This window comes from Bubalus bubalis, chromosome 3, assembly GCF_019923935.1.
Source record: "Bubalus bubalis isolate 160015118507 breed Murrah chromosome 3, NDDB_SH_1, whole genome shotgun sequence".
Taxonomy (NCBI): domain Eukaryota; kingdom Metazoa; phylum Chordata; class Mammalia; order Artiodactyla; family Bovidae; genus Bubalus; species Bubalus bubalis.
The window spans coordinates 168,140,850-168,162,120 of NC_059159.1; the positions used below are offsets into that span (position 1 = coordinate 168,140,850).

Here is a 21,271-nt window from a genome sequence, read left to right on the forward strand (position 1 = left end):
AGCAGTTGGCTGCTCAGAGAAGGGCGGGCAGGGTGGTGGGGGTGCTTTCAGGGAGAGTATGAAGATTACACAGAGCTGGAATCCAAGGCGTGCTGCAGAAGGGAATGACGGTCTGTGTGCTGGAGGCTGCAGAACACAGTGGTCTGGGACTTGGGCGGAGCCAGAGGCAGGCTGAGGGCAGGCTGGGATGGAGGCTTGTGCAGAAGGCTCCAGTGACTTCCTCATCCTGTTAAACAGCGTGTCATTCATCCCACAGACTCTTACTTCTAAACCTGGGTGAATGTATCCCTAATGGGATACTGACAAATATAATGATATTGGCATTCTCACTGTCCTGATAATGACATTGACAAATATAAAAGTAATAATAAAACAGTAGTGATAACACTGCTATATTTAAAATGGGTAACCAAGAAGGTCCTACTGTACAGCACAGGGAACTCTGCTCAATGGTATGTGGCAGCCTGGATGGAAGGAGTGTCTCGGGGAGAATGGATACATGTATATATATGTACGGCTGAGTCCCTTCGTCATTCACTGGAAACTATCACATTGTTAACTGGCTGGCTAAACGCCAAAATAAAATTAAAAGTTTAAAAAACGCAGTAGTGATAAAAGCAGTAAATGATAAAATAGTAGAATCTATCTGCTCAATGTGCACATTTGCCTGGCTCTGTGCTCAACGCTTTACAGGCACTATTTCACTGGGTCCTTTGGCGACCCACTGAAGATGGTACCTGACTATCCCAGTATAACCAGCACAAGTATGATTCTTCTTTCTGGGACTAAGGGCTTGAGAAAATATTAAACAATTTAACTGACAAATAAAAGTGGCTCAGTAGTAAAGAATCTGCCTGCCAATGCAGGAGACACAGGTTCAATCCCTGGGTCAGGAAGATCCCCTGGAGAAGGAAATGGCAACCCACTCCACTATTCTTGCCCGGAGAATCCCATGGACAGAGGAGCCTGCTGGGCTATAGTCCATGGGGTTGTGAAGAGTTGGGCATGACTTAAAAACTAAATAGCAACAACAAAGTACAATAAATCTGCACATAATAAAACAGATGGGCATGGATGTTTTTAGATGGAATCTGGAATTTGGGGCTTATGCTGAAGCTTTGTGAGCACAGCTGCATTCCCTTTGGGGGTATGTGTTGACTCTCATCCACCTCTAAAATGACTCTGCTGGAAAAGCTTCAGAAGCCCCTCAGTACCAGTGACAGAGTATCAGGAAAATGTGCCAGGTAGGAGAGTGACATGGTCTGATTTAGCATGCTTTCAAAAGACCACTTCACCTGCCAGGTGGAAGATGGCTTTGTGGATGAAGAGGCTGCCACAGCAATCAGGATAAGGGATGATAAAACCTCAACCAAGTTGCAGGCAATGGCCGGGCAAAAGGAAATGGATGTGTGAGCCCAGAGGTCAAATGAGCAGGACCCTGACAACGATGATACAGCTAGCTACACTTGATTGAGGGTCACCCACGAGTCAGACACCGGGCCAAGCATTTTGCAGGTGCTACTTCACAACCCACATGTGACTTAGGCATTATTAGCACTAATTTTGGAGAAGGCAATGGCACCACACTACAGTACTCTTGCCTGGAAAATCCCATGGACCAAGAAGCCTGGTAGGCTGCAGTCCATGGGGTCACAAAGAGTCGGACACGACTGAGCAACTTCATTGTCACTTTTCACTTTCATGCACTGGAGAAGGAAATGGCAACCCACTCCAGTATTATTGCCTGGAGAATCCCAGGGACAGGGGAGCCTGGGGCTTTGCCGTCTATGGGGTCGCACAGAGTCAGACACGACTGAAGCGACTTAGCAGCAGCAGCAGCACTAATTTATAGATAAGAAAACAGAGGCTAAAAACCACTTCTTCATTTACTTAATTAAGATCATTCAGTTAGACAGTGGTGAAATTAAATTTCAAACACAAACTCCCACTTTTAAAGACCACTACCTAGACTGCATGAACCTCAGCAAGCCCTTCCTCGCATCCGTAACAATTTCCCTCTGCTTTATTTGAACATCCATAACTCCTTTTCAGGCTTCCCTGGTGGCTCAGAGGGTAAAGAATCTGCCTGCAATGCAGGGGACCCGGGTGGATCCCTGGGTTGGGAAGATCCCCTTGAGGAGGGCATGGCAACCCACTTTAGTATTCTTGCCTGGAGAATCCCATGGACAGAGGAGCCTAGTGGGTTACAGTCCATGGGGTTGCAAAGAGTCGGAGATGACTAAGTGACTAACACGTTTCACTTTATTTTTCTACCTCCATTTTATTGCACGTGGATGCCTGGGAGTGACGACCCAACAGCTGCCTCATAAAACCCTGCTGCAGACGAGAGGATAGCACTGGGACCTCCCCGCCTTCCTTTGTCTGCCTGCAGACGATGCAGTCAGCATCTGCCAGGTCTCTCAGGGGGAAGCCCTAACTGCCAAACCACACTGGAGCCGCTTTTAACCGTGTGTTCAACTCCATGACACAGGTTCCAGGCTACCCATTCCATCTGCTGGGACCCGCTGAGCACCAGGGGCTGGGCGCAGAGCCTAATGAAGTAGGGAGAGGCCAGGTGCCCTCACTCTCGGCCAGAAGGCCCACGGCCACTTGAGCGGCAGAGGAGAGACAGAGTGAAAGACCAGGGGTTTTGACCATCATATCTGGCATTGTTGATGGTCAGTGGAAGCCAATGGAGTACTTCCAAAATTATGTTTCTATGGATGCTTCTGTGCTGCAAGATGTTCATGCACGTTCCAAGGGGGAAAATAGTCTGCGGTCAAGATGGTTTTTACAGACGACGAGCTAAACAAATCTGCCCAGCTTTCTGCATGGCAGGACTTCCTGGGGTCTTTCAGAGACTAAAACGTGTTTGGGAATTTACGAGAGAAAGAGGGAGTGTGCAGAATTTCCAGAATTTTTACTGACAGTGGATTTCTTCTATTCAAGAAAAGTTGGAGGACTTGTGGCAGAAAGGCTGTGAGTTCGGAAGTTCAGGGCTGGCATGTAGTAGCCCTCCTGTCTCAGGAAAAAAACCCTTATCTAATAGTGCCAGCAAAACCATGAGCACAATGTTATTAAGCCATTTTGAAAATCGCTTTAACAGCATCCACTTGAACATGTTTCATGTGCTATCCATCAGTGAGTCTACCTCTAGGGGAAACAGGATTCCCAGGAGACCCATACCCGGCGGTTTTACTTTATCCTGGATCCCTCTTCTACCATCAATTTGAAGGTTATAAAACTGAGCCACTTTCCAACGATCTTTGAGGTTAATGCACTCATTTATTCAACAAATATTTATTAAGCACTTTCTATGTATGAGGTTTATGAATATGAAGCTTCTATTTTAGAGAGGAAAATAGTAAATGAGCAAGCAAATAAAAGTGATTTTAGGCCTGTAATATCAGGGAAGGAATGAAAAATGATTATGTAACAGATAGTAGCAGGTTGGGGATGGAAAGGAGTAAAAATCTGGGTACCTGTGTTTGGGCAGTCAGGGACAGGGATTCTGAGGAGCTGGCATTTGAGTTAAGACCTGAAAGGTGAGAAGGGATGCCCCAGGGTGACATCTGGGGGACAAAGGAGGCACGGTGAGGAGAAGCACAGCAAGTTCTCAGACTGTATAGTGCGGTCCCATTTGTTGTGTTCTTGGGACATAAAAATCATTACGTCTGAAGCACAGGGAAATGCCAAGTGAGTGAAGAGGGCAGAAGAAGATGTAGATGGAACAGGGCCTGCATGCCAAGGCAAGGAGTTTGGATTGTGTTCTAAAGATAACAGGATGTAGACACTGGGGAGAACAGTGTGGAGGTTCCTTAAAAAACTAAAAACAGAAGTGCCATATGACCTTGCAATCCCACTCTTGGGCATATACCAGAGACAACCATAATTCCAGAAGATTCTTGCACCCCAGTGTTCATTGCACCACCATTTAGGTTGCCACACAACCTAAATGTCCATCAAAAGAGGAATGGATAAAGAAGATGTGGCATACACACACACACACACACACACACACACACATGGAATATTAGTCATAAAAAGGAACAAAATCATGCCACTTGCAGACACGTGGATGGACCTAGACACTGGCATACAGAGTGAAATAAGTCATAAAGAGAAAAACAAATATTGCATATATATAGGATCTAGAAAAATGGTACAGATAAACCTGTTTGCAAAACAAAAATACAGACACAGACACAGAGGAAAAAACACATAGACACCAAGAGCAGAAAGAGTGGATGGGATGAACTGGGAGACTGGGATTTAGAGAAGGAAATGGCAACCCACTCTAGTATTCTGGCCTGTGAAATCCCATGAACAGAGGAGCCTGGTGGGCTACTGTCCATGGGGTCGCAAGAGTTGGAAACAACTTAGCGATTAAACCACTGCCAACACCATATACACTATTCTGTATAAAATATATAACGAATGAGAATCTACTCTATAGCACAAGAATCTCTATGCTCTGTGGTGACCTAACTGGGAATCAAGATTGCTGGAAGAAATAACAATCTCAGATATGCAAATAATACCACTTTAATGGCAGAAAGTGAAGAGGAACTAGAGAGCCTCTTGATGAAGGTGAAAGAGGTGAGTGAAAAAACTGGCTTAAAACTCAACATTTGAAAAACTAAGATCTTGACATCCAGTCCCATCACTTCATGGCAAATAGATGGAGGAAAAGTGGAAACAGTGACAGATTTTATTTTCTTGGGCTCCAAAATCACTGTGAATGGTGACTGTAGCCATGAAATTAAAAGATGCTTGCTCCTTGGAAGAATAGGTATGACAAACCTAGACAGCATATTAAAAAGCACAGACATCACTTTGCTGACAAATGTCAATATAATCAAAGCTATGATTTTTTCCAATAGCCATGTATGGACAGGAGAGTTGGACCATAAAGAAGACGGAGTACCAAAGAATTGATGCTTTTGAACTGTGGTACTGCAGAAGACCCTTGAGAGTCCCTTGCACTGCAAGGAGATCAAACCAGTCAATCCTAAAAGAAATAACCCTGAACATTCACTGGAAAGACTGATGTTGAAGTTGAAGCTCCAATCCTTTGGCCACCTGCTGCAAAAAGCCAGTTCTTTGGAAAAGACTCTGATTCTGGGAAATATTGAGGGCAAGAGGAGAAGGGGGTGACAGAGGATCAGACGGTTGGATGGCATCATTAACTGAATGGACATAAGTTTGAGCAAACTCAGGGAGATTGTGAAGGACAGGGAAGCCTGGTGTGCTGCAGTTCATGGGGTTGCAAAGGGTCAGACAGGACTTAGTGACCGAACAAGAACTGGCAAGAGATGGTGTTGTGTTAGTCCTCAGTCCTGTCTGACTCTTTGGACCCCCCAAGACTGGCCTGCCAGGCTCCTCTGTCCATAGAATTCTCCATGCAAGAATACTGGAATTGGTTGCCATTCCCCTCTCCAGATTGTCCTGACCAAAGGATCAAACCAGGGTCTCCTGCACTGCAGGCAGATTCTTTACTGTCTGAGCATCAAAACAGAAGGGATATATGTATATATAAGGCTGATTCACTTCACTGTACACCAGAAACTAATGCAACATTGTAAATCAACTATACACTAATAAAAACTAAAGAAGAAATAAATATAAGGGAACCACTGAATAATTTTAAGTGGAAGAGTGACCTTATCTTATTTAAAAGATTACTCTGGCTTGCTTTGGGAAGAACCTCAGGAGGATACAGTCATAAGCAGGAGGTAAGAAGTGGCAATGGTCACAATGGTGACTAACATATCTGGGACAAATTTGAAATATATTTAAGGGAAAAAAATGAATTTCTACCTGTATGAGTTCTCTTAGTCCCCATCTAACTTATAAATTACAATGAGTTGATATTCAATTATGGTCTAAGCCAAATAATAGATTTCACTAACAATCTAATTCTGAAATTCAAGAAAGGAAAACAGAATCCAACACGAAGGCCAAGTTTTTTTCCAAAAAAAAGTTTGACATGGCATTGCTTATAATTGTGAAATAATTAGAAATAACCAAAATGCCTAACAAGGGCTTCCCTGGTGGCTCAGATGGTAAAGAATCCATCTTCAATGTGGAAGACCTGGGTTTGATCCCTGAGTTGGGAAGGTCCCCAGGAGGAGGGCATGGCAACCCAATACAGTATTCTTACCTGAAGAATCCCCATGGACAGAGGAGCCTGGTGGGCTACAGTCTATGGGGTCACAAAGAGTTGGACACAACAGAGCGACTAAGCACAGCCCAAATGCCTAACAGAAGAGGCCTCCTTAAGACAGTTATGGTGCATAAAAGAGATGGTTATTGGAAGAAAGCATTGACATAAAAAGTGTTAAGGATATGACATTAAGGAAAGGAATTCAGATTGATGGTGGAGAGCAGTGAAGTTATGGACTTGGCGTCAAGTGTATTTATGGGGACTGTATTTGTAGAGAGAATATGGGTAGGAGATTCTTGGTGAATGCTGGAGCAATAAAGATGGACAGTTAAAGCTGAGTGGAATTACAAGTGATCTTGAATGCTCAAGTCATGACAAATACAAGAGAGCATTTTTCAGTTCCTAATATACATAAGCTAAGAGCTCCAAGGCAGTCTACATTCTTCATTTCATCAGATGTTTACAACAATCCTCTGATGTAGGGGTCAGCATCCCCATTCTACAGAAGAAGAACTGGAGGCTCAGAGACATCCAATGACTCTTCCAAAGCTAAGCAAGTTGACACCAATGGGGTTGGGTTAGTGCTCAGACATTGCTAGCCTCAAAGTAACTAATCTTTATCATTACCCAATGGTTCAACCTGGGGTCTACCACATGAATTCCAAAAAGGAACTCAATCCTCAACCTCTGTCTCAATTTATGACCTTGGCTAAATGTGTAGATCTTAGTTTTTCACTGGATACAGGAATTCACAGGATTAAGATCTAGAGAATAACAAGTGTCTACCATGCGTGCAGACACTAATTTAGTTTCAGAAACACAAAGATGATTCCAATAATAAGATACTTCCTGCCTTCAAAGAACTCTGTCTAGCTAAGGAGGGAGCCAGACATAAGCAAATAACATTACACAAAAATGGAGTCAGTCTTTAACACATGGATAAAGATGTGAGAGAATTCACACTTGGGAGAATTCAGGGTGAACTGTGATGGTGACTATCAGTGATCTCTTTGCCAATATACACCATGCATATTAAGCTTGGAAAGACAGGGAGGACTTCACTGGGATAGAATCTAATGGTTTAGTGGGAAAAAAAAGTTTGAGACTCAGACTGTTCAGTTCTTCCTGGCTCTGATACTTACTAGAGTGTCCCTCTGGGTGACTCTGTGCCTTAGTGACAGCATCTGTAAAATGGGCATCACCATGGTACCTGTTACTGACCATCAAATGAGATAGGCAAAGCATTTAGCCCCCTGCCTGGAGTAAGAAAGTGTTAATAACTGCCGATAAACATTCATCGGGGCTAGACAGGAATTTTTCACAGACAGAAAACGCTATGAAGTGGAAACACATGGATTTAGAAGAACAGCACAGAGACTGGAGCTCTGTGGTGGCCTCAAAGGCCATTTTCATAAGCGGAAACATTTTTGTAGACAATGGACAATCTCTGAAGCCATGGAAGGAGGAGAGTGACATAATCAGAACCAAGTTATAGGCACTAGAGAAGTAAGAGTCAAGAGGAAGAATGACTGGCTGGAGATCGTGGCGTGGACAGGAGGATGAAGTTGAGTTTGGGAGGTTAGGCAATGATGGGGGTGGCGGTTGCCCCAGACACAAAGTCACCCGTGAGGTCAGAGGAAGAAGGAGATGGGGATGATGCTGATGATGATAATGACGGGGAGGAAAGGGAGAAGGAAGAGGGACAGATCTCTTTTTTGATTGTATGCTGGCTGGCACTGTGCTGAGATGTTATGGCAAGCCAGGCAGAGACGAGTGGCTTGGAAAAGTGAAGAAACTGCCCCAAAGTGTTAGGTAACAGCAGAACCAAAATTTGAATCTAGTCTATCTATCTTACAGAACTCCTACTTTGACCACTAGATTCTCTGGGCAATTAAAGAGGGGGTCCAAACCCTGCTCTGTGGCCCAGTCTGAGAATGTCTCCCATGAGAACATCCTGACTATCTCACAGTCTCCAAAATGACAGCAGCTACACTTAGCGTGTATCCCGCTGCTCTGCTGCTGTGCTGGCCACCGGCCACAGATTGATGCTAATCTTCCCAACCACTCTAGGAGATGGCAATTCGTTCCCATTCTCAGAGGACGACGCTGGGGTCCAGAGAGGGGACCTTTACACCCAGGGACACAGGTCCTTTCTCTGCAGGGCCTCGGATGAGATGACTTCTCGGGGAGACAGTGGCGTGGGTTCTGTGAGCAGAGGGAAGCCGGGGGAAGAGGGCACCGTTCTTCCTGGCACCTTCAGAACCTGGGCAGAGCCGGTGGACATCCTGGCCAGAGATGCCCGGGGGACCTACCTCGGGGCCTGCTTCTCCTCTTCCGCCTCCCTGCTGAGATGCTGCGTGGTGCTGACTGCAGCTGACCGATCTCGATGGGCGTGTTCGCGCGGAAACTCTCCTTGAACTTCTGCATCAGGGACTCCACTGGCTCCTGCGTCGCCTCAGCTGCTGCTACAGGGTGGGCAATGGGACTAAAGTTAGGGCTTGGCCCACCCTCAGGCCCTGAAGAATTGGGCTTGGGCCCCCCACCCCCTGTGTGTCTGGAGATCCCTCCCAGACCCAGTGATGATGCAGGAGTCACGGAGACCAGGAGAGATGAATCTGATACCCTGCACACTTATTGATGCAACACCTACTGTGTTTTTAAGGGCACCGCCCCCATGCCCTTGAGATATGATGGTGAACACCATCCATAATTCAAAGAATCCACAGCTTGGTAGGACACATATCCAGGCATTGCCAACACCTTGCAACACTCCTGTGATAGGAGAATATAGAGTACTCTAGGAGCACCAAGAAGGTCGGCTCACCCATCCTAGGAGTCAAGGTGGGCTTCTTGGAGGAGACAATACCTCCACCAAGACCTTAAACAAGATTAGGAATTAGGAAATAATACAGAATCAGGGTGGAATTGCTGAAAAGATTTGGGATAAGAAAGTGCCCTGGGTGGAAGGAGAAGCATGTGCACAGACCTGAAGCCAGAAAGAACACAGTGCTTGAGTAAATGAAAGAAGTTCCGTGTGGCTGCTGTGGAGCCTGGGCAGAGCAGATGAGGCAGCAGAGGCCAGATCACCTTGAAAGCCACCTTGCGGAGTTAAATATTTTTATCCCATAGGCAAAAAGTGATTGTTGAAAGGTTTTAAAGAAGAAATTGGTATGTTCCAGTTAAGTCCCTGTGATAACAATTGCTAACCAGAGTGTGGAGTACACGCACAGAGGCTTTCGCAGGAGCCAGCCAGAGACAAGGAAGCCCGGACCAGAACAGTGGCAGGAAGGGTGGACAGCAGCCCTGGGGCGAACATCATTTCAGGAGACTGGTGGCTGAGCTGGTAAAGAATACACCTGCAACATGGGAGACCTGAGTTCGATCCCTGGCTTGGGAAGATCCCCTGGTGAAGGGAACAGCTACCCACTCCAGTATTCTGGCCTGGAGAATTCCATGGACTGTGTAGTCCATGGGGTTGCAGAGTCAGACACGACTGAGCGACTTTCACACACACATACTATGGTGCTGTGATATACACAGTGCTTGGTACAAGAGCCCCATTTCACTAAGGGAAGCTGAGGTTCTCCCCAGACAAGGCATACAACTTGCTCTAAGCTACCAAACAGTGGAGTCAAGCCTTCTAAACCCTACTCCAATGTTCCATTTGTTTCAATACCCTCCAAGGAGCTTCCAGTAGCCACATTTTCAGAAATTTCTAAATTGAGTCTGGTAGAAAGTTACAGGCAATGGAGAGAGTGATGTCAAAAGGGCAGAGGGGGAAAAAAAGTTGAAGATAAAAGTGAAAAGAAAAAAACAAAACACAGAAGAACTTGAGAAGGAAGCAGAGAGCCAACATAAAAGAAGAGGAGAGGAAATGAGAAAGAAGAAAAGGAGATTGGCTGAATGGTCTCTGGGCCTTTGTTCTGAGAAATCCCCAAAGACAGTCCAGACTTTGAAATCTTCAGACTCAGCCCTCCCTCTACTGACGTCTCCAGAGGCCGGGAAAGTTCTTCAGTTTAAGCCACCTGCTGTCTGATGACAAGGAACAGGATGTGCCAAAGATTCCTGTTTCTTTGATGGGCCTTTTCCAGAGTGGACAAAGAAGGCTTCTGAACATCCCAACACCAATTTTAAGGAGATCCTGTTTTCTCAGGAAGTTTTATCAGCTTAGACACAGATGTGTTTGCAGGGTAGCTCCTTCCCAGAGGGCTGGTTTGGGTATCAGACGCTGAGAAACCTCATCTTCAGGGACATAGAGGGGAATCTAAGCTTGCTAAGGAAAAGACAATGGACAATACAAGTGGCCCTGTGGTAGCACAGTGTACACATATGCCTTTCTTGATGTCCGTATCCCCAGGTACCTCAGTTAAGTCTACTTAAAGGTGAGCCAAGAAGAAAGTCCCAAACACAGGTCCACTACTCCAAGCCTATGATACAGAATCCTCCAGCAAAAGCCTACAATCCCTTCTGAGAAGTATAGTCACACCCAATCCCGATGCTTTAAACCTGGAAAGGAGACTGATCTACACAAAACTGCCAGAATTGGGCTATCCTGTGATCCAAAGTCCAGAGCAAGTCACGGTTGGGAATCCACCAAGGTTGGGGGCAGGCGGGGACCCATACATATCTGTCAAGATCCATGGATTCATTCATCTCCACACTCATCCATTCCTTCTACGCTATTTTCATAAAATATGTCTTGGTCTGCTTGGGCTTACATAACAAAAATCATAGACTGGATAATGTAAACTGGTCAGAGTCTCATTTGAAGATGGCTCCTTCTTACTGTTTTGTCCATGTGGGCTTTTCTCAGTGTATCCATGCTGAGAGGGAAGTGGGGAGAGAAAGAGAGAGAGAGAAAGGGAGATGTCTTCCTCTTCTTATGAGGACACAAACCCTATTTAATTAGGACCCCAACCTTATTTTCTCACTGAATTTTAATGACCTATCAAAAGCCTTGTCTCCAATACACTCACACTGGGGGTTAGGGTGTCAATATGTGAATTGTGGAATACACAGATCAGTCTATAGTGGACTGCATTTGGAGATGGGGCCTTTAGAATGTAATTAAGATTAAGGAGATCATAAAATCAGGGCCCTAATCATATAGCACGGTGGTCTTAGAAGAACAGAAAGATTCCCCCCATCCCCAGTGAGGACACCAAGAGAGGGTGGCCATTTACATGGCATAAAGAAAGCCTTCACTAGAACCCGACCCTGCTGACGCCCTCCAGAACTGGGGAAAAGTAAATGCCTGTTGTTTAAGCCACCCAGTGTATGGTGTTCTGCTATGGCGGGTCTAGTCACACTGGGGGTTAAGGCTTCAGCATATGCATTTGAGGGGGACATAAACTTTTGGTCCAGAACAGGGTATGACGGCAGAAACAACAACAAAGAAAACTGCTCAGTGGTGCTCACCATGTGGACAGGAAGGCCAACAGTAATGCCATGGATGACAGGAGAAACACAGCATTTGCAAGTGATACGTACCGAAAAGGACAAGTGAAAGATGAGCAATCCCACTGCTGGGCATACACACCGAGGAAACCAGATCGGAAAGAGACACGTGTACCCCGATGTTCATCGCGGCACTGTTTATAATAGCCAGGACATGGAAGCAGCCTAGATGCCCATCAGCAGACGAATGGATAAGAAAGCTGTGGTACATATACACAATGGAGCATTACTCAGCCATTAAAAAGAATACATTTGAATCAGTTCTAATGAGTGGATGAAACTGGAGCCTATTATACACAGTGAAGTAAGCCAGAAAGAAAAACACCAATACAGTATACTAACACATATATATGGAATTTAGAAAGATGGTAATGATAACCCTGTGTGCGAGACAGCAAAAGAGACACAGATGTATAGAACAGTCTTTTGCACTCTGTGGGAGATGGAGAGGGTGGGATGATTTGGGAGAATGGCATTGAAACATGTATAATATCATATAAGAAACGAATCGCCAGTCCAGGTTCAATGCATGATACAGGATACTTGGGGCTGGTGCACTGGGATGACCCAGAGGGATGGTATGGGGAGGGACGTGGGAGGGGGGTTCAGGATGGGGAACACGTGTATACCCGTGGTGGATTCATGTTGATATATGGCAAAATCAATACAATATTGTAAAGTAATTAGCCTCCAATTAAAATAAATAAATTTATATTTAAAAAAACAGGCTATGCTGGAGGACTATGCCTTTGTCTAGGAAAGCCATAGAAACTGTTTCAAGGACGTGAGCAGCATGACTAAGCTCTGGCAAGAGTATGAGTTAATCAGGTGAAAAGGGAGCTGCCGGTGGGGCTGAAGGGGAAAAAAGCAGAGGAGTCAGAAGAAAGAGTCTAAACAAAGACCCCATGGGGAGCAGAAATGTGGAAGGGGCTCCAATCACCACTGCAGCTGAAATGCTGAAAGCAAGTGGTGTGACATCATCTAGAGAGGTAGGAAACCCCAATACTAACACTAACCTTGACCTTCACCCTAACCCTCACTCTTCTGGGTCTTATTAAGGAGAACACGGTGAAGGTTTTAGGTGGCAGATCTTCACTGAGGGAAGATGGCTCTGGTGGTAGCAAGAAGAATTCACTGGGGAAGGTCAGAAATAGAAGTGAGAAGGCTAAGTAGGAAGGTGGCGTCAGAGCACAGAAGTCTGTATATGAGATGTACACGATCTAACCCATGTATGAGATGCTAGACTAGCAGAGGTGGAGACAGAAATAAAGGAGATGGATCAGGAGAGAGCAGAGACAGAAATGGCAGAGTGGTAGAGACAGAGCAAGGGGGAAATGTGAGAGCTATTTTGTAGGTATAACTCCTACAGGAGGGGTGACTGACTGGAAAGGGAGGATAAGGGAGAGGGAGGTGGAGAGGATGACTCCGGTTCTGGCAGAACAAGGTACCTTTCAATGAGAGGAGAGACATCGGAAGAGGAATGAAAGTGAGTTTAGTTTTAGGGAAGAGTACTTGATGCCTCCCAGATGTCTGAGTGGAGAAAGGTTGAGTAGATGTGGGTCTTGTACTCACCAGAGAGAAACTGGACTCTACAGAGGCTCTACACACACATTCTTTGAAACAGGTAGAAAGGGAGTGTGTGTAATGATTAAGAACATTAGCTTCTGACACAGTGCAGGCTATGGAACACAGAACCACTCCTGGCCTGCACTATCTGCTCTCTCTTTTACCCCTAGACTCATCTTCCAACCACAGGTTCATTCTGCTCCTTTCTGTTTCGTGGAGGCAGACCCTCAACGGGCTACTTTGCAGGTCTTCATTATCTGGCTACTGGTTGAGTTCTCCCAGGGAGATGGCCTGGAAGGATCTGGGAGGAGAAGGTTTGAGGGAATCTCTTCCCTTGCTCCTTTCCTGTTTCCACATCATATTTCTGATAGAGACTGGGGCCCTTAGGGCTTCTCTCGTGGCTCAGATGGTAAACAATCCGCCTGAAATGCAGGAGACCTGGGTTCGATCCCTGGGTTGGGATGAACCCCTGGAGAAAAGAATGGCAACCCACTTCAGTATTACTGCCCGGAGAATCCCAGGGACAGAGAAACGAGGCTAGCTACAGTCCATGGGGTCACAAAGAGTCATCAAATGACTGACCTCCACAATTGTAACTTCTGCCACGGCCCCTTTTCCACAACCAGTTCTCAGAGACTCTAATAAAACCATGCCATCTCCCTGCCCCTTCAGTTCTCAGAATTGGTAGTGGGCTTCCTGATACTTATTTTTTCCTGGTTCCTCCCCATTGATTCTCTGCATTCTGACTTTTCTCTATAAATAGTCACTTCGTTGAATTTCTCCTAAAAATCTCATTGGAGGATGCCTTCTTTGCCCAGCTGGAACCTCGACTGATACATCATCCCTTTTCATCGTGGCTCTGACATTCAGCAACTCCAAAAGGTCAGCCTCTTTCTAGCCTGTTATTTCTGCTTTCCTTTCTCCTAAGCTGATGCCGATCTGACCAGCTGGGAGCAGAGGAAGATACACAGAGAGGCAAGGTTTGCTCCCCTGGGCTGCAGGGGTATCTGATCTCGACCATAGCAAATCCTATCCATCTGTTTGGCTGCTCTTGCCTTGGTGACGGTGCCAGGAGCCCAGACAGGCTTAGAGCGGGAAGTGCTTATGCAAACCCCTCCATGGCCTCTTTCATCCTCGGTAACACTCTCTCCCGCCCCCGTCCCTCTCAATCCCATCCAGTAGCTCTATCAATATCAATATATCAAGTTGTCCAAACAAGCCACATTACCTCCTGGTACCCGCTGAGCTCTGCCTCCCCAGAGCAGCAAAATGCTCACCCGTTGCCTGGATGAATGCAACAGATGGTACTTAATCTGAGCATCGCGGCAGGCCCGGGAAAGGGAGGGGGAAGAGGGGGAAGCGGCCTCTTTCTAATTGACATATGAGAGATTGTCAAGCTTAATGGGAATGAACCACTGGGGCCCGAGGAGACTGAAGCCCCAGCCCCCAAGCCAAGATGGAGAAAAGAGAACAGGAAAAAGGTGCAGGGAGGAGGGAGATGAAGCAAGAATGGAAAGGAAAGCTGTGCTCTGGAATCAAGGTCAGGGTGTGGAAACGGAGAGATAGAAGAGTGGAAAGGAGATGAGAGAGCTGGAAAAACAATAAAGAGAAGGTAAAGGGAAGGATACGGATAGGGGAGGAGACAGAGACAGTGAGAGGAGGGTGAAGACAAGGCAGACCCGAGTGCCTCTGCAAAAGCATAAAGGTTGTGTTGGTTTTCAGACACCAGGCAAGCTTCAGCCTGATACACCACCCTACAGCACAGGCACCGCCTGCCCTGTCTACAGTGGTATTCACCAAGGCCATGTTCAAACACTCATGCACTCTTCTCTCTGCAACACAGACTGTGAGGTCTACCACTGAAACTTGTCTGGGTTTGGGTTCAAGTTCCTGTATCAGCTTTATCATCATCCTCTTAATATTTCTAGATTCATCCAGTCTATTTATAAAGAAAACTCACGATTCTTGAAAAATTCACCAACTCTCTGCCAGGCAAGGAGGCTGACTTTTTTTTTTTTTTTTTATGTTTGCTCACTTATTCCTCCTAACAGCTTTGAAAAGTGTTATTAGATATTTCGAAATGAGGAAATTGAGGCCTGGAGAAGTTAAATAGTCTCCGAGGGTCACACCCTTGAAAATGGCAGAGTTGGGATTTAGACTCAGGTTATGACTGGTGGCTCAGATAGTGAAGAATCTCCCTGCAATGCAGGAGACCCAGGTTCAGTCCCTGAGTCTGGAAGATCCCCTGGAGAAGGGAATGGCTACCCACTCCAGTATTCTTGCCTGGGGAATCCCACGGACAGAGGAGCCTGGCGGGCTACAGTCCATGGGCTGCAGAGTCAGACAGGACTGAGGGACTAACACCTCACCTTCACTATGACTCAGAACCTGGCTCCATTCACTGTTCCACCCTACACATACCCTTCCTGGCCTGCCTGGTGGACAGACATGGATATCCTAGTCTTTGAGTTTGGAGATGACTTCTCTGAGCCTGGATGCTTCTCTGACAGCTTATCCACCCATCTTAAATCAACTGGACATGAGTCCCCTGCAATTTGGTCCTGGCTGGTGCCAGGGGCTTGCCTTGGCTACAGTCAGACCTGCTTTGCGAAGGAACCTTGCTCAGTGTCGATGCTCAAGACTGTCCAGCCTGGAGGGCCTAGACTCAGCTCATGCCCCATGCTGTCAGTTCTGTCACCTACAGAACTGCGTTCAGAGAACCAACCAACAGGCAGGCACCACTTGTCCACACTGCCTCGTGCAATGTGTGAGAAAGTCTCCCCGAGTTCCAGTGTCAGCTCTGCCAGTGAATGATGGAGACACTCCCTTCTCATTTACAACCCTCAGTTTCTCTAAACGTCTGCAGGGTCTGGGGGAGGATTAAATGTAATTATGTACATAAACTGTCTAACAGAGCTTCTAGAATGCAGTAAGTGATCAACCCAGCTCCCTCTTGCTCTTCAGCTTCATGACTGCTCAGTTCATTCATCTATCCACCCATCCATCCATTTATTCATTCACTGTGAAAGGCATCCGCGATATAAGATACCTAGTTTGAAAATTACTTTAGGTATATATTCCCCCTTTTACTCAGATGTGAAAATAGAGGCACCAAGACATAAAGTCATCAAAAAATGTCAGCAGCGGAACAAGGTGGGGCACTGAAGTCTCCAAGTTCTGCATCCAGTTTCCCCAAAGTATAGAATAATATTCATCTCACACCTTGTGATGGTCAATTTTATGTGTCAACTTCACAAAGCTGTAATACCCAGCTATTTAGCCAAACATCTCCCTAGATGTTTCTGTGAAGACATTATTTAGATGAGATTAATACTTTAATTAGTAAATTTTGAGTAAGATGGCCCTCTCTAATGTAGATGGGCTTCATCCAGTTAGTTGAAGGCCTCACCAGAAAAAGGAAGAAAGGAACTTCTTTCGAGAAGAAAGGAACTCTGCTAGCAGACTGCCTTCAGACCTGAGCTGCAAAAACTCTTCCCTGGATTTCTAGTCTCCTGAGTGAGTGAGCGAAAGTCGCTCAGTCATGTCCGACTTGTTGCGACCCCATGGACTGTAGCCCACCAGGCTCCTCTGTCCATGGAATTCTCTAGGCAAGAATATTGGAGTGGGTTGCCATTCCCTTCTCCAGGGGATCTTCCAGAGCCAGGGATCAAACCCAGGTCTCCTGCATTGCAGGCAGACTCTTTACATCTGAGCCACCAGAGAAGCCCCCTCTAACCTCCTAGCCTACCCTGAAAACATTGGACCTGTCAGTCTCCACAACACATGAGAAGATTCCTTAAATCTCAACAGATTGATAGATAAATAGGATGTATCTAACCAATAGATGATGTATGGATATGAATATGGATATGAATATAGATATATAGGGCTTCCCAGGTGGCACTAGTGGTAAAGAACCTGCCTGCCAATGCAGGAGACACAAGGGACACGAGTTCCATCCCTGCGTCAGGAGGATCCCCTGGAGAAAGAAATGGCAATCTATTCCATTATTCTTGCCTGGAAAATCCCCATGGACAAAGGAGCCTGGCGGGCTACAGTCCATGGGGTCGCAGAGTTGGACACTGATCGACTAAGCACAGCACAGCACAGGCAATCAGAGAAGACATCCCAAACATGAAGAACACTTCGGCTAGGAAGATCTGGTAGAGATGGAAAGAACCATCAAATTTGGAAGGTGTGAGAATCCAGTTCCAGAATCCAACATTCCCTCTCATATAGGAATCATCTTTTCAATAAATAAAGAAGTAGCAAAGAAAACAGCCAGGGTCCCCTAACCAGCTGAGAATGCTCCATGACTAAATTTAAAACTCACGTACACATTTTTTTTTTTTTTAAATGACCAGCTCTTCCCAATTCTCAGGGGTAAAAACTGATGGATAGAATTCTCTCACTTTTTAGTTTTCTCTTCCACGAATGTTCTTAAACCTTTGGTGCCTGGCACAACTTATCTTCAAACAAGTGCCTGCAGACAAGACAAATGAACAAACAGCAACAAATACAAATTGAAAAGCTTGGGACTAGCCTTTTCTTATATATATGATCTTGGGTCTGTCAGTTAGTACTGCAGACTTGTAAGGTGGTAATAATTTCTGCTGGAGAACTGCACTGAGTTTGAATGATGGAATTAAATACAGTGATATTTTCCTCTGCTCTGTTAAAAACACAATACCTTCAAGGTTCCAAGTTCCTAGCCAGAACACAGATGGTCTCAAAGATTCCTTCCAGCTCCATGGCCTTGTAGTTATAAATGTAAATGAAATGTGCTTTCAACAAGATGAACACAATAACCACAGGCTTAACTGCATGCTAGTCTGCAAAGCACTTTTCATCTCTCTCAACTAACTCCATCTTCATGTCTGTGTGTGTGTTTGTTATTTGCTCAGTCATGTCTGACTCTTTGCAACCCCACAGACTGTAGCCCACCAGGCTCCTCTGTCCACGGAATTCTCCAGGGCAAAATACTGGACTGGGTAGCCATTCCTTTCTACAAGGGATCATCCTGACTCTGGGGTCAAACCTAGGTCACTCCTGCATTGCAGGCAGATTCTTCACTGTCTGAGCCACCAGAGAAGCCCAATGCTGTCTTTACTACATAAGGACCTTAGAGGAAGAGGAGTTTTCCAGAGCATGGGCTGGAGTTTATACTGGAAATCAACAAGTCCTGTTCAAAGGGAGAAAGGATCAAGCAACTAGACAGGCCAGGCCAGAGACTTCTTGGTCACCTTATTAACACCTTGGTAGCAAGGCATGGCTATGGAAAGGCTTCAGAACTAGCCACAGTTTGGAATGTTAGCTATGTTTCTCATTAGCTGCGATACTTGGGTAAATTGCTTAACTACTCAGAGCCTCTGCTTCTCCAAGTGTTAAAATGGGGTTTGCAATTTCAACTTCATAGAGCTGTTTTTGGATTAAATGAGATGTTAAAAATGCTTATCACAGTGCCTGATACAGAGTAAGCATTTTAAAGATGAGACTTAATATTGTTACTGCCAAAAAGATCTTAGACCATCAGTCACAGCAAATCCAAATCTTCTACCCAATCCCAGATGGTGTGTGTGTGCCTAGAATCTGATGGAACAAACTCAGAGACACTAGTCAGATTCTCATCCTTTTCCTAACTGCAAAGGAAGGCCATGTATGTGGCTAAGCACTCCTCAGCACTAGAGGGCCACCCATACTCCACAACTGGAATTCTTCATCTGACACCATACTTGGGTGGTAAATCCTAAGCTGGGCATTAGGGATATAGTAATAAATTGAAATATAGAGCCTTCTTTCAGGGAAGGCATAGGCAACCCACTCCAGTACTCTTGCCTAGAAAATCCCATGGACAGAGGAGCCTGATGGGCTGCAGTTCATGGGGTCATGAAGAGTCAGACACGACTGAGTGACTTCACTTTCCCTTTTCACTTTCATGCATTGGAGAAGGAAATGGCAACCCACTCCAGTGTTCTTGCCTGGAGAATCCCAGGGACAGGGGAGCCTGGTGGGCTCCCGTCTACGGGGTTGCACAGAGTCAGACACAACTGAAGCGACTTAGCAGCAGTAGCAGCAGCAGAACCAGAGCCTTCTTTAAAACACAACACTGTTTAGTGAAAGAGACAAATAGAGGTAAGAAAAATATACGGTACTAAGTGCCCAGTGATGAGATGGCTGAAAATGAGTTTTCTAATTCCTTTTGCAAGTGGAAAAGCTATAGAGAATTCCCAGCGGAGCTGTGAACTTGGCTGACACTTAAAAAAGGCAGAACTAGGTAAAGAGGATGACAAAAGAGTAGAATCAGCAGGGAAAAGGGAGAAGGCGATGGCACACCACTCCAGTACTCTTGCCTGGAGAATCCCATGGACAGAGGAGCCTGGTAGGCTGCAGTCCATGGGGTTGCTAAGAGTCAGAAACGACTGAGCAACTTCACTTTCACTTTTCACTTTCATGCATTGGAGAAGGAAATGGCAACCCACTCCAGTGTTCTTGCCTGGAGAATTTCAGGGACAGAGAAGTCTGGTGGGCTGCCATCTATGGGGTCACGCAGAGTCGGACACGACTGAAGCGACTTAGCAGCAGCAGCAGCGGCAAGGAAAAGGGGGGAAAGAAATGTAGAGAAAATCGTATACAGTTTGGTTTTTCAAGAGCTTCAAGTGAAAGGTGATTGTACAAAGAACATCCATCTTTGAGCAAGGAAGGTGGGCCTGGCTCTTTCTGAGGACTCCTATCTCCCTTCCCAGTTCAGTTCAGTTCAGTCGCTCAGTCTTGTCTGACTCTGTAACCCCATGGACTGCAGCACACCAGGCCTCCCTGTCGATCACCAACTCCCAGAGCTCACTCAAACTCATGTCCATCGAGTCGGTGATGCCATCCAACCATCTCATCCTTTGTCAGCCCCTTCTCCTTCCACCTTTACTCTTTCCCATCATCAGGGTCTTTTCAAATGAGTCACTATGTCACATCAGGTGACCATGGTTCAAAAGGTCCATTTCTTTTGAGAGCCCTGCTACCCAGTTTCACTAATCTTTCCTATGCCTTTTTTATTTATCTCAGACACCCAAGGTGTAGCGAGGGCATGCAGTTTAGGAATCTGATAGACATGCATTTAACCTTCACTCTATCACTTGTTCATTACAGGACTCCACACCTCTAAGCCCCAGTTCTCCATAAGTAAAACCTTGAGCATAAGTCTGCTCAGGAACTGTGAAGTTTTGTTTCTTTGGGCTTCCCAGGTGGCACTAGCAGCAAAGAATCCGCCTGCCAGTGCAGGAGACTTAAGAGACATGGGTTTTGATCCCTGGGTCAGGAAGATCCCCTGGAGCAGGGCATGGAAACCCACACCAGTATTCTTGCCTGGAGAATCCCATAGACAGAGGAGCCTGGTGGGCTTTGGTCCATAGAGTTGCACAGGGTTGCAAGAGTTGCAGAGAGACTTCACAAGCACATTTGTTTGTTTACTTATTTTGGTTAAGTAACCCTAAGCACTCAATAAAGTATAGCCTTTATTATCATTCTTGTTAGTCAGCTTAAGTGAGATAAGCTTACAGAAGGCCTTGCACTGGGTCCAAACTTAATACAAACTAGGTTCTCCATTTCCCTATTGGGTAACTCATTACCTGTGACAAAGGATGGTGGATGTTAACTCCCTACTGTGCTCTGATGTATAAATCTGACCATCATCTCTGACTTTAGCTACTCCCAGGGCTTGCACCCCATGTCAGCCAAACCCCATGGCTACACCTGAGATTTTCCCGGCCATAATCCAGGACCTGTGTGTGGCTACTATTTCCATTAAGCCTGGAAATCAAGCCTCTGCTCACAGTCCTCCATCTATTCTTATATCTTGCCATTTCATGCTCATCAGGTGTGTGCTTTGACCTGCAATATCCTGAATGTAAGCCATGCTGTGGCAAACATGGGATTTTGTATATGTATATAGAAAGAGAGGGAAAGACAGAGAGACAGATCTGTTGCTCATGAAGCTCTAGTTCCACCATTTTTAGCCCAGAGCAGAGGATGCTGAGCCAAAGACAAGAGGATGCTATCTTTCTGGCAGCTGGTTGGCATGGAAGGGAGAAT

General features: G+C 45.8%; 1 protein-coding gene across 12 annotated transcripts in view; it reads right to left on the reverse strand.

The window, feature by feature from the left end:
- ASTN2 (astrotactin 2) overlaps window positions 1-21,271 on the reverse strand; it is a 1,030,196-nt gene that overhangs the window by 721,042 nt on the left and 287,883 nt on the right. For 11 of the 12 annotated variants that reach the window (XM_045165168.1, XM_045165167.1, XM_045165170.1 and 8 more), the window contains exon 4: window positions 8,479-8,631. The exons of the other annotated variant lie outside the window; for it this stretch is intronic. In XM_045165168.1, the coding sequence (XP_045021103.1) occupies window positions 8,479-8,631 (153 nt within the window). The remainder of the gene's footprint in view (window positions 1-8,478; window positions 8,632-21,271) is intronic. 12 annotated transcript variants of the gene reach the window in all.